Consider the following 13,462-nt stretch of genomic DNA (forward strand, 5'->3'; position numbering starts at 1 on the left):
CTCTCTTCAGCCACCAGATAACGGTTTATACTGGAAGGTTCAGGTCAGTAGTATCTGAGGCTCACGGCCTTTGCTTGGGAACCCGGAGTAGTGTGCTAGCAAGGATAGGTGGTTAGCACAAAGCAGCCTGCAGCCAAGCACATCATGAAAAGAAAAAGACTTGGCTCACTTAAAAAATGTTTTTTCGGGAAAACCATTGTAGCAAAAAAAAAAAAAAAAAAAATCCCTATAATCCTTAAATGGAGAAGAATGAAAGCCTGCGTAGCCACACTCGGGGTGCTCACTGTTAGCCACAGGAGCACACGTTGGGGGCCCTGCGACCCTGAGATGAACAGATTCCCATCGCAGGATCTGGGCTTCCAGTCCTTAGCCCGACTTGCACTGATCCAGCAGCGCATGCCTGGAGCTTTACCTCCCTCCGCCTCACGTCTGGACTTCAAAGCCTCCCCAGCATCTTTGCCCCTCAGAGCTGGCGGGAAGCAGCAGGGTCTCTCCACCACGGCCAGATGCTGGACAGGAGCCTGTCATCAAGTCCCCAGAGAGCCCGGCGGCAACGCAGTCTCCAGGGGTGAGTGCTTCTGCAACGGGATGTCGGGTGACTGGGGGCCCTGCCTGCCTCTAAAGTGGTGGGTCCTAAACTTTCGAAGCAGGTTAAGGAGCACATTTAAGGAATGGGAAACCAGAACCTTAGGGGGCAGCTGGCAGATGGCATTGCAGATTATTTTACAGCCTCTTCCCCAAGGACTAGTTGGCAGCATCTCAAGGTAAAGAGGCTGAAGGCCCCATAGCTCTATCCCGAGTCACAGACAGTTACCACTGCCTCTTCTGTACTGCCATCTGAGGCTAAATCCAACCATGTCCTAGCCTGGGCCAGCCCCGTAAGCCTCATGGGAGAAGTTGCATCTGTGTGGGCAGGGTGTCCAGGGCGGGACTCTCCCCTTGGCCTCCCAGGCCCTTCTTGCCTCTCCCTGGAGCTGTCTATGCCACCCCTGTGAGCCAAGTCCCGGGCCTTGCCATGGCTGCTGAGCTGGGCAGGGGACACTCGGACGCGAGGCTTTCACAATGCTGGCTATCTTTGGTAGGGCAGAAGTGCAGGGGAAGGGGGTCACCACGTGATGCAGGCAAAGGTCAGTGTCCTGGAGGAGTCCATGCTGTCGCCTGTGCTCCTAATTCCACTCTCTGAGCTGAACTTCTAACCTCGCTTGTCAGTGTTTTTCTAGGGCATAACCTGGGCTGGCTCCATCGTGCTTGGAACAGACCTCTCCTCTTTGCTTTCTTAGACGCCTCTGAGAGAAGCCCCAGCAGACAAGTAACCTGACCCAGGTGACTATGAGGCAGTGGTTGTGTCCCCACCCATCATGGCGTATGGACTTGGATGGCTCAGAGGTAGCTCGGTGACCCTTGCTCTGAGCGCCTTCCTTCTCCAGGGCCCCCTCTCTCCATCGGCTTACCCAGACAGCTGAACCCCTGCTTCATTCTCTTTCCAGCTCCTGAAGAAAGTACAGCCATGGCCCTGCAGTCTTTACCTGCTTCCTCTTGAAGTCCTACTGCCTTTAAGTAGGAAACAGGAAGGTTGGCTTTTAAACTAAGGCCCGAGCATGGCTCCCAAGTATCCTCTAATGACCCCATGCAGTGGACAAAATACAAACTTCCAAAGGGCAATCCTGATGGGAATCAAAATATAAACAAAGCACTTGCTACAATCATTTTTCTGAGGTCACATGTGTCTACTTTGTTAATAAAGCAACTCCGGGCTCTTGACCCTTCCTGCCGACACTCCGTACCCTGAGGAATGCCACGGGGACACTGGGGGAGAGGTCAGGAAGGAACAGAAGCAAAGGAGCCTGTGTGTGAGGCAGTGGCATGGAACAGGGCTGGAGGCTCAGCTGGGACCCCCAGAGCCCTTTTTGTCGGCTTTCGCCGAGGAGCAGGCTTGGACCACACGACAGGGCATCCCTGGATCCCCAGGGTGTCTCTCCAGCTCTGACCCTTGCCTCTTTGGGGCAAGGAGACCTGAGGATTCTTGGCTCTAAGCATCCATGGAAGGCACCCACAGCACCCACTGATGCTTTTGGGCCTTAACCACTAGAGACAGAAAATTGACGGGCCCTACCCTCCTGTCCTTCAAGTTCCCCTTGTCCCAAATGACGACTCTAGGAAAATACAGCTGATGGCAGACAGGGGCTGTACAAGGACGGGGGCTGCTGGGAAGCCCCTGGCCCACTGAAGTCTTGGGGGGCGGGGGTCATGGCAAAGGAGCCCAGCATGGTATGTACACAAGGGGTTTGTGGCAACTCCCCACCAATCCCCCAATGGCTGCTGCTCGGTTCCGGTACAAATATGGTAGTAAAAAATTAAAAATGAAGGAAAATACCCTTTAAGCAGCATGCCCCTTCTTCCAAAATTGTGCAAAGACGGTTCAGACGCAGCTGCCATCTTGCAGGGCAGGGGCACGCGGCTTTTCCTGTCTCTTTTCCAGATAGCGAGCGAGCCTAAGCCACTGGCCCCGTTTTGATTTTCTGTCGGGAAAAGCCTATCTGAGAGTTGTTGGTCACGTGGGGGTGGTAGTGAGGGTAGGGCTGGAGGTTTTTGCCTTTGACTTTTTTTTTTTTTTCTCCCCCAACAGACCTCTCAGCTCGCTCCAAAAATGTCTCTCTCTGAATCTGGGGACTGAGGCCTCGATATTTCAAACAGCTCCTGCGGAGACTGAGAGGACCTTCTGGAAGTTAATATCCTGAGTATCTCCGAGAGCTGTTTCTCGATAGTGGTCATTTTGGCGTTCAGGGCCTTGATGTCCTCCTTCAGCTCGTGCCTCACCTCCAGCACGGTGGCCTGCAGCGTCTGCTCGGGGATGGGGTAGAAGGAGTGCTTGACCTCGGCCAGGACGGGGCTGCGGTCCTGGGGGCTCCGGGCCTCGCCCACGTTGTCCAGGCGCAAGTCGCTCTTGGTGATGCCGCTGTCGCACGAGTCTGTCTTCTTCAGCGTGGCCTCGCCGGACGCCTTCGTCCTCTCAGGGAGGGTCTCCATCGACTCAGCCTTGGACACCTTGTTCCAGTCCTCGCCCTTCCCGCAAGCATCTTTGAAGCGGGCCCAGCCTTTGCGCTTGGCACAGTCGCCCCCGCCTCCCTTGGGGCCCAGGCACTCGGACCCTGGCGCGTGCAGCCTGGCGTGGTCCGGCACCCCGGAGGTGGAGGCCGCCTGGAAGGACACGGGTGTGGCAGGGCTCTCGCGGACCGTGACCACGCTGGCCTTCACGAGGCTGTGGTTGGCCGAGCCATGCTCCGTGAGGACATTGCCCTTCTCCACGTCGAGGTCATCCAGGTCCCGGCCCCCGCGCTCTGCCGCCAGCCTGGCCTCTTTCTGCTGTCGGAAGCGCTGGAAGAGTCGCCGGACAGGGTGATCTGGGGGCAAGATCAGGGGGGCTTCGTTCTTCCGTTTCATGCGCTCCTCCTCTTCCCGTTTCACGTCGCTGATCTTCCGGAACACGATCTGGAGTGAGAAAGAATGACACGCTGTGTTAGCCACACTCAGCCCCTCTACCAGTCACAGCTCTCTCCTTCCCGCCCACTAAGGGTCTGGGACTCACAGCCTGCAAGGCCTCAGGAGGCTTTTCTCAGGCCTGACTTTCTTATCACTTTCATTTTCTATGTACTCAACCCATCAAAACCTTAGATCCATTAGATGGTATCCATTGATGACAATCCTTCATGCAGAGGACAGAGAGCCAAACAGCCTCATGAATTTGGCTCTGGAGTCCAGCATTGGCCACAGATTACAGGGCTCTCCCCTGCGCCAGCATCATCTCCATCTGGAAAACCTTGTGCCCCCTGTGAGCAGCCCAGACCAACCCAGAACCTAAGTCTTGGGGAGGCACACATGGTGGCATTCCAGGAGCATGGACTTTGGCAAGTTTAAGTCCCAGCCCACACCATTAACCATATAGCCTTAGACACACACCTTAAATTTCCGAATCTCAGCTTCCTCCTTAAAATAGGGGAAGAATCTCTACTTTTCAGACTTAGGGTAAGGCTAACACAAACGTGAAAGCACTGGCCCACTGTTGATGGAAGTGGATCCTGCTGTCCTCACCCTGTTGAGGGCCCCAAATGTAGATGATACATAACTTACCCTGCGGCACTCCCCTGCACTCTGATAGCACCACTCAGTAGGTTCTCAGATATGACCAACAAAATGGTAATTTTATAGTACCCAACATGGACGAGCCTAACAAACATTTAATTACTGCATTTAATGGATGCTAGTGGTCAGCAGGTTGTAAATTACTGGCAGACTGGAGCCCACACCTGTAATCTAACTTCTTGGTCAAAACTCCTGTCACTAACAGGTCTGTGGGTGATTAAATCTTCAAGCCATGTTACCTGGGTCCCAATATGTGGCTCTCTGACCTCCACTGCACAGCCTTACTCCTGTCCCTTCCCCTTGTGAGCTGGGACTTTATAACCCTGCCTCCCCCTGGGTCCCTCCTCAGCAATACCCCATCTGTCCTTGTGGTCCAGCCTGCAGCTCCAAACCACGTGACTCAAGAGAACCTGTCCACTCTGAAGAGGGCTGGAGAAACCCAACTAAAGGCATCAGGGCTATGGTTAAGTGGAACCATCAGGACTCTTTTCACCCATTCTCCTAATGCTCTGAGTTGCATGACTGGCAGTCTTCCACCTCCCTGTGCTCTGTTCTGGGAATGGCTCCTGCTCTCCACTGGGCGTCCAAACCCTCCTCACACCAAGGCATGGCTCAAAAAGTGCCGCCTCCTCCCGAAAGTCTTTCCTGATTCCATTGCACTCTAAGTTATCCTCTCACCTCCAAACTCTAACAGCCCTAAGTACTCTCTATCTTGTATCCATTTGTAGTAGAGATGCCAATTCTTTCCTCCCCACTCAAAGGGAAGAGAGGTGGGATGGAGAGAAGGAATCCAAAAAAGGAAGAGAGGCCAGAAGAATGGGAGGAGGGAAAATGGATGGGAATGTGAGTGTACCCAAAAGAGATGAAGGCCTTCAGAACTCACTGCTGTTCTTGCAGGCTGTCTGATTCCTCACAGTATCCCCCATTTTTACTTGATCTAGTCTGAATGGGTTTTATTCCTTATAAGCAACAATTCCTGCACAAGACACCAGCTTATCTCCCCTGAAAGCTCCCTGAGGGCTACCCACAGTACTTTGCAAGTCACATTGTATCTTTTAAAGTTTACATATCAACTCCTAACACATTTACAAAATATTGTACTGAACAACCATGGAACATTCTACAAGATAGATTGTATATGTTAGGACACAAAACAAGTCTCAATAAATTTTAAAAAATCATGTCAAGGCCAGCACAGTGGCTCACACCTGTAATCCAAACACTGTAGCTGGATCGTTTGAGCTCAGGAGTTCAAGACTAGCTTGTGTAAGAGCGTGACCCTGTCTCTACCAAAAATAGAAATTAGCTGGACAACTGAAAAAATATATAGAAAAAATTAGGTGGGCATGGTGGTACATGCCTGTAGTCCCAGCTACTCAAGGAGGCTGAGGCAGAAGGATTGCTTGAGCCCAGGAGTTTGAGGTTGCTGTAAGCTAGGCTGATGTCAAGGCACTGTAGCCTAGACAATGGGGTGAGACTCTGTCTAAAAAAAAACATGTCAAGTATTTTCTCAGCACATCAGAATAAAACTAGAAATCAACATCAAGAGGAACTCTCGAAACAATACATAGAAATCAAGTAACATGCTGCTGCACAATCTTTCAGTCAATGACAAAATTAAAACAAACTAAAAAGTTTTTTAAAACAAATGAAAATGCTAACAATATACCAAAATTTCTGGGATACAGAAAAAGCAGTGTTAAGAGGGAGGTTTATAGCATTAAATGCCTACATCAAAAGAATAGATCACAAACTAACAACCTAACATTGCATCTCAAGGAACTAGAAAAACACAAAACCAAACCCAAAGCTAGCAGAAGGAAATAAAGATCAGAGCAGAACTAAATGAAATTGAGACAAAAATGAAATGATCAGTGAAACCAAAAGTTGGTTCTTTGAAAAAATAAAATTGATAAACCATGAGCTAGACTAACGAGAGAAGATCCAAGTAAACAGAATGAAAAGAGAGACATCACAATTGATACCACTGAAATACAAAAGATCATCAGAGACTACTGTGAACAACTACAGGCAAAAACCAGAAAACCTAGAGGAAATTTCTGGAAACAACCCTCCAGGATTGGGGTAAAAAATAGAAATCCCAAACATACCAATAATGAATAGTAAGATTGGATCAGTAATACAAAGTCTCCCCCCCCCCCCAAAACCAGGACCAGATGGATTCATAGCTGAATTCTACCAAACATACAATAAAGAATTGGTGCCAATCCTCTTCAGATTATTCCAAAAAATTGAGGAGGGCATCCTCCCTAACTTATGCTACAAAGCCAGTATCACCCTGATACTAACACCAGACAAGAACACTACAAAACAGAAAATTACAGACCGATATCCCTGATGAACACGGATACCAAAGTCCTCAGCAAAATACTAGCAAACCAAATCTAGCAGCACATCGAAAAGATAATACACCATGATCAAGTAGGTTTTATTCCAGGGGTGCAAGGATGGTCCAACATATGCAAATCAATAAGTGTGATTCATCACATAATTAAGGGGGAAAACCATATGATCATCTCAATAGATGCAGAAAAAGCATGTGATAAAATCCAATGTCCCTTAATAACAAAAGCCTTCAACAAACTTGGTATGAAAGGAACATACTTCAAAATAATAAAGGCCATATATGACAAACCTAGCCACCATCACACTGGGGAAAAGTTGAAAGCAATCCCCCAAAGAGCTGGAGAAAGACAAGGGTACCCACTTTCACCACTGCTAGTCAGCATAATACTGGAAGTCCTTGTCAGAGCAATCAGGCAAGAGAAAGAAATAAAAGGCATCCAAATTGGAAAAGAAGTAAAATTATTCATTTGCTGTTATGATCTTATACCTAAAAATCCCTAAAAACTCCTCCAAAAACCTCATAGAACTGATGAATGAATTCAGTAAAGTTTCAGGGTACAAAAATAAGTATCATTTCTATACACCAGTAACAATCAAGCTGAAAACCAAATCAAGGATCAATCTCATTTACAGTAGCTCAAAAAAAAAAAAAAAAGTAAAATAAAATACCTAGAGATATATTTAATCGAGGAGGTAAAAGACCTGTACAAGGAATAACTATAAAACTCTGATGAAAGACATTATAGATGACACAAATGGAAAAACATCCCATGCTCATGGATTGGAATATCATTAAAATGATCAAATTACCCAAAGCAATCTAGCCATTCAATGCAATCCCCTATCAAAACACCAATGTCATTTTTCACAGAAATAGAAAAAACAATTCTAAAGCTCATATGGAATCAAAAAAGAGCCGGAATAGCCAAGCAGGGAGGGGAGGGATGAGAAATTACTTGGTACAATGTACATTATTTGGGTGATGATCACAATGATAGCCTAGACACTTCACTACTATGCAATATATCCATGTAACAAAACTATATTTGTGCCCCTTAAATTCACACTAAAACCCTCAAAAACAAACATGTTGAGCGAATAAATAACATTTTACTTATTTTCTGCCCTAAGAGAGCAGGGACTGTTTTGTTCACTGTTTCTAGCACTTAGAAGTGCCTGGTACCTAGGGGCCCCTCAATTAAATATTTGTATTACATAGAAGGAATGGATAACAGATAAATAATAGCTCGGAGAGTATCTTCTTCCCGGAAAGATGAAATCACAGAGGTCACAATGTTATAATGTAGAAGGAAGGGTTTGTCCTGTAACACACATACATGGTCCTTTTACCAACTCTCTCAATATTAAAGGTCAGGAGCAGCCCTTGAGACTTGAAATGAGATTTTCTAAGACTTAAGAAAAGGAAGTTCTTCTTCAGATATTGAAGAGTCAAAACAAAACTTATCCTGAGAGGTTGCACAGCAGAGTATACCAGTATGTTTACAAAGGCTTAATATGCATTCTCGGCAGACGCTCACGAAGGGAAAGGGGAGCTCTCCTTGAGGACGTGCCTACACCGGGCTCTCCAACCAGATGCCCCATGGGTCAGAATCCTGGACTGACCCAGCCAGGTGGGGCTGCGCGGCCAGTGCCTGCAGTTCAGGCACTCCCCGGCCGGGGCCCTCTCTGGGAGGAGCCCTGGGTCTCTGGGTAGGTGCTGAGTCCTTTGAAGCTCATTAGCTTTTTCTGAAGCTTCATCCTGGGCTGCCCTCCATCATCCTGTGTGCCAGAGGCAGCCCACCTGAACATGACTGTCTCAACCAACGGGCAGGGGAGTCAGGGAAGAGCTACCTGCCCTGCAGAAATGCCAGGGCCCTCGTTTGAGAATCCGAGAGTAAAACCAGCAAGCCCTAGGGGACAAGGCTAAAAGAGTTCCTACAGAGCTGATGTGGCCTGACAGCTTTGCTCATGTGGGGTCGAGGGCCCTGCTCACTGACTTCAGCTGCATGTTTGGAGAAGTTAGTCATGAAGTCTGTGTCAGAGCCAGCCGTGACCGCGCATTTTCCCAAGTATTTTAGATCTGAGTGGGCAGGGGTGGCTGGGTGACTCACGACAATGAGGTTTGTGCCACCAGCACCAGCCACAGCAGCTCTCCGTCTGCTTGGAGAGATGCTCCATAGTTCCTCACAGCAAGAGTATGTCCTTGGAATGACGGGCAAGACCCCAAACCCCGTAACCCGGGATGCTCTGTGCCGAACAGGCTATTGTTGGAGGCCTGGGGAACAAGTCTGTCCAGCTTTTCCCAAATTGTTCCATGAGGCTTTAACGGGAGCTGTGACGGGGCGAAAGTTTCAATGTGAAGTAAGTTTGGACCATACTATAATGTTGAACTGGTTGCTTTACTACAGGACTTCTCAGAGCCTTAACATGCTAATGTGCCTTATGAATGTCTAAGACCACACTGCATGCAGCATTTCTGAAGCCAGCTCCCCCAGATCCTCTCTTTTGAATGGGCAGTGTTCCCCAGAAGCCCCCTCCGGAAAACACTGAGATTGTATCAATGTGTGGCATATGGGGTTGGTGCCCTCTGTATTTGTGCATAGCCCTGATGGATGGGAAGGTGCTCCCTGTTCCAGCTAGATGGGGCCTCCTATCTCTAACTCTATCACGGAGCCCCTGGAGTTTGAGATTTGGGGTCTCTGTTGAAAATGCATTGCCCCCTGATGGACAGGCCAGGATCAGTCCAAACTCTACAGCATGGCTAACGAGGTCTGCATGATTTGGTCCCTGCTCAACTCCTCTGCCTCCCACCCCTCAGTCATTCTATATTCTCTGGCCATGCTGAACAATTTAAGGTCCTGGACAAAGCCCAGCTCGCTGTGCCCCAAGCTCCCTTTAGTCTCTCATCTCTTCCCCTACCCCTCCAACCCGACTCCTCTGCAACCCTTAGGATTCAGCTTAGGAGTCATCTACTCCCCTACAAGCTTCCATGACTCCCCGCACCCCCGGGTCAGAAACCCCTTCCTGGTGGGGCCAAGCACAGGCTAGATGCACAGAATCCCACACATCACTGCAACCTATTGTGAAAAGCAGCCTTGGTCTTTCCCTTCAAAGCAGCTCTCTGAAGGCAGGCGCGATGCCTTGTTCAGTTTGCACTTCTTACATCTTCATCATCATGCCTGGCAAATGAAGTGTTCAGTAAACGGCCAATCAATGAATGAATATGTTAGTGCATGAACTGTGGCCATTCTCCTGAATGTGGAGCTCGTGCAAGACTAAAAGGAATGAGGTGTGTTCCCCCCAACTCCCGAAAATCTGCTTCTGATGTTTGTGGTCTAATGGGGAGAGAGGAAAAAGAAATCACAGGTAACTTCTCTATGCACAGTGCATAGGCCCCTGAAGGGTAGTGTGGAAATGAAATCCTAAAGGACTTCCATGTTCACTCATCTTCATTTCAGACTGACCTCATACTCATTTCATCATCCCTGAAGCCTATTAGCTTTTTCTGAAGCTTTGTCCTAGGCTGCCCTCCGTCATCCTGTGTACCAGAGGAAGCCCACCTGAACATCCCTGTCCCTGCCTGATTTTCTTTTTCAAACTCTGACATGAGCTCAGGGAGCTGATATTTAAAAGTAGCCCTGAGATGGACTTTTGTGCAAGGAGGACAACCTCTCACTGGATCTTATTTTGACATTACCTTTCTTCATATCAAGGATCCTTAGTCGGGGACCACACCAACAGAGAGGTGGAGACCTTGTTCCAGGGGTCCTCTAATCACCCACCGGAAAGGCCCAGCCCTGGAGACAGACAGCTTCCCTATTCCCGGCATGAGTCCGGCGCTGGTAATGGGCTAAGTCGGGAATCCGTCCTGGGTCCGGCCAGAGTTCTGCCAGCCCACAGGGGCCCATATTTCCTCTTGCCTGAATGTTGGGCATGGGGGGCCCAAGCAAAATGCTGAGCAGCTTGTGACTTAGAGAGACACGAGGAGACAGAGGACGCCTGCAGGGCAGGGATGGCCGCTGTGTCTTGCGCATCCAACTTGGCACCTCTCTGAGGCTGCACCAGGCAATGGCCCTGAGGCTGGGCGGACTTTAGTATAGTAAGTGATTGTTGAGCTGAACTGAATTGACGTTCAGATCCTTAAGCTACAGGGCTTTTTGGGCAACTATTTTCAACTTAGTTTGAATAAGCAACCCTCCTGGGATTTGAGGGGATTCAGGATAATCGACCACCTTAAAGGACAGCCTGGCCCCTCTTGAGCCTGAGCCCTTCTCAAGCTCCAGCCAAGACTAGGCTAGGGGGAGCTTAGTCTCCTTGGGGTCCCCGCGGCACATGGAGGGGGAAAGCAGGCCCGGGAGGGGCACGGACCCCCTGCTATCCTGACAGCATGAGGATGTGGGAAGGGCGCCTGAGTGGGGAGCACAGTTACTTAAAAGAGCTCAGATTGTGGAATAAATATGTATATGTAATGTCGATCCTCAGTGGTTTGCATAAGTGAGCAAGGGACTGAGGAATGAGTCACAGAAAACCACGGATAAACCAAAAGGGGTTTATTTTGTTTTCTACCGGATTCAGACGCATGTCCCCAATCTGAAACACAGAGCAGTAGAAAGAGCACAGGCTTGGAGTGGTCCCAGCTCTGCCACTGGCTGGTCACTGTGTGACCTTGGGCAAGTCATGCCCTTCCTTGGTTGGGCCAGATCAGCCGAATCCGGCTGCACCTCAGAACCACCCGGGGAGGTTACCTACCGAGTGCGAATTCCCCGTGGCAGGGTTGGAAACTGGCATTTGCAACAAGGTCGCAGGTGATCCTGACAGCCCTAACCCAGACTCCCGGAAGCCCTGGACTGGAAGGTCACCACCATTCTGCTGTCCACTGTGTGTGGACTGGTGCTCACATGTGAGCGTGGTCACACACCACACCAGCCCCTGTGCCCCTCTCTGCCTGCACCCCCACTTCCAGCCACATTCAGTCCTCCTGTGCCGCCTGGGATTGGGGGAGGGGTGGCCCCAATGAGTCTCTCAGTCCCTGGTCCCTGAGGGACGACCAAGAGGAAACCGGCAGGTCCTGCAACAAGCTTCAACTTTCTTCCTGAGCCTGACAGAAAGCTGAGTTGCTGTCTGGGGTGGGAGGCACAAAGCCAAGCAACCATTTACTGAGCACCCACTGTATACAGGGCACACACACAGCGTGGCTCCATGAGAGTGGGGCCAGGCCTCTCCTCCTCCCAGAGCTGAGTCTGTGCGGGCCTCGATTCAGGCCGCTGGGACCGGCCCACCCCGACAGCCCTACAGGCCCTCTTGACGTAGCTTTCCTCAGAGTTCCCTCGCCCTCCACCAGTAACCCTGCCTGGTTTTATGGCAGAGCATAAAACACGAAGATTAACAAACTGGGCCTTTAAGAAACCTAAAACATGGAAAAACAAACTGCAGATGGACTGATAGGATAAGGCAGTCGGTTGGGTTTTGCTTTTGGAAAAGGCCACTTAACTCGCTCAGAATGACCACTTCTATTAGTAGGGAATCAAATGCTACATTTTCCCCTCAGCACTACCATGAATAGGTGACAGCGCAGAACCTGGGAGTCTCTGAGCTTCGGGGAGGGGAGGGAGCCCCAGAAGGACCAAGGGACAGGTAACCTCACAGCTTAAGCACTAAGTCCCGAGTGGGCTGGGGACAGGGGGCAGGGCAGGAACTTGTGGCGTCAGCAGGGACTGATAGCATGAGCACACGCTTTGGAGTTCAGGCAGACTTGGGATTGTGTTCCCCAAGCCTCAGTTTCCTCATTTATAGAAGCAGATGCTACAACTGATTTCCTAGGGCTATTATGAAGATTAAGTTGGATGATGTAAGTAAACCCTTAAGAAGAGTGCCTGACATTTAATAGTTGCTCAGTAAATGTATTATGTACTATTCTTCGTGGAGGCGACCCTTGAGTTGATTCTAGAAGGATGAGCTGGAATTAGTCAGGCACAAAAGGTGAAGGGTTTGGGCAAGGATGTTCCAAACAGAACAACCGACCTCAAGACACAAGGCAGAAGCGCCAATCGGTGTAGAGCGGTGTCTCCATGGTGGCAGTCCCGGCGAGAGGAGCTGACACGGATGGGGAGCTCCGACGTGCCAGACACTGTGTCAAATGCTGGACGTGTGCCATCTCATGTCATCCTTAAACGCCAGCAGGTGCGTACATTTATTATCCTCATTTTTCAAATGAAGAACCAGAGCTTAGAAAGGGTAAGCAATTACCCAAAATGACAAAGCCATGGAGCTACGACCCAGACCCAGGCAACCCAAGTCCCTGTCCATGCCACACCATTCTACTGGGGAAAATGCCTGGGTTTTAGAGAAAAGGACAGTTTCTCTAAGTGTATGTTGATGACCTCTGTCCCTGCCCTGCCACCCCTCTCTGCTAGTCTCTCTCAGTCCCCGTCCATTGGCAACTGCTGTAAAGAACCAGGGCAGCGTTGTGAAGTAGAGAGAGTATCTGGCTGAGGGAAGGAGAGAGGCCAAGATGCCAAGGTTCTCGGAGCATTTAGAGAGAAAACAAGTCTCTAGGTGTGTTAGGTTGTGTGGCCCTTTAATTTGTTGGACGGACAGATGACCTAGGGTGACATCCAGACTTGGATCGATCAAGACAAGAGCAAGGGCTGCACAACACACGAGCCCAAGCGTTTGGGTTATTGCCTCCCCAGACATGCTGAGGTTCTCAGTCCCCCTGCCAGCCACTGGTGACCTCGGCACAGCACTGGGTAGGAGGAGTAGGGATGTACATATGTCCCACTGGATTTTATCCACAAAAAACCTAGAGGCTAGAGACGTTCTGCTCTCAGGGGACTCCAGTCCACTGGCTCTTAATGCACTGCTCATGGGTGGGCACCACCATGCAGCGTCACTGCCGCCTTCCGGAATTAATCAAGAATGGTTCGTCTGAGCCCTCAGGGACATCCCATGAAGA

General features: G+C 49.7%; 1 protein-coding gene and 1 long non-coding RNA gene across 3 annotated transcripts in view; one reads left to right on the forward strand and one right to left on the reverse strand.

Annotated features, from left to right (window-relative positions):
* The first annotated feature begins 550 nt into the window (after positions 1 to 550).
* LOC123627055 lies at positions 551 to 4,679 on the forward strand. Its single transcript, XR_006731110.1, has 3 exons — positions 551 to 568; positions 1,221 to 1,323; positions 2,627 to 4,679. It is a non-coding gene; the product is annotated as an uncharacterized LOC123627055 (long non-coding RNA).
* KCNH1 (potassium voltage-gated channel subfamily H member 1) overlaps positions 2,492 to 13,462 on the reverse strand; it is a 289,657-nt gene continuing 278,686 nt past the window's right edge. For both annotated transcript variants that reach the window (XM_045536431.1, XM_045536430.1), the window contains exon 11: positions 2,492 to 3,489. In XM_045536431.1, coding sequence (XP_045392387.1) covers positions 2,632 to 3,489 — 858 coding nt within the window. In that variant the 3' untranslated portion in view covers positions 2,492 to 2,631. The remainder of the gene's footprint in view (positions 3,490 to 13,462) is intronic.

The sequence above is a fragment of the Lemur catta genome, chromosome 23, assembly GCF_020740605.2.
Source record: "Lemur catta isolate mLemCat1 chromosome 23, mLemCat1.pri, whole genome shotgun sequence".
Taxonomy (NCBI): Eukaryota; Metazoa; Chordata; class Mammalia; order Primates; family Lemuridae; genus Lemur; species Lemur catta.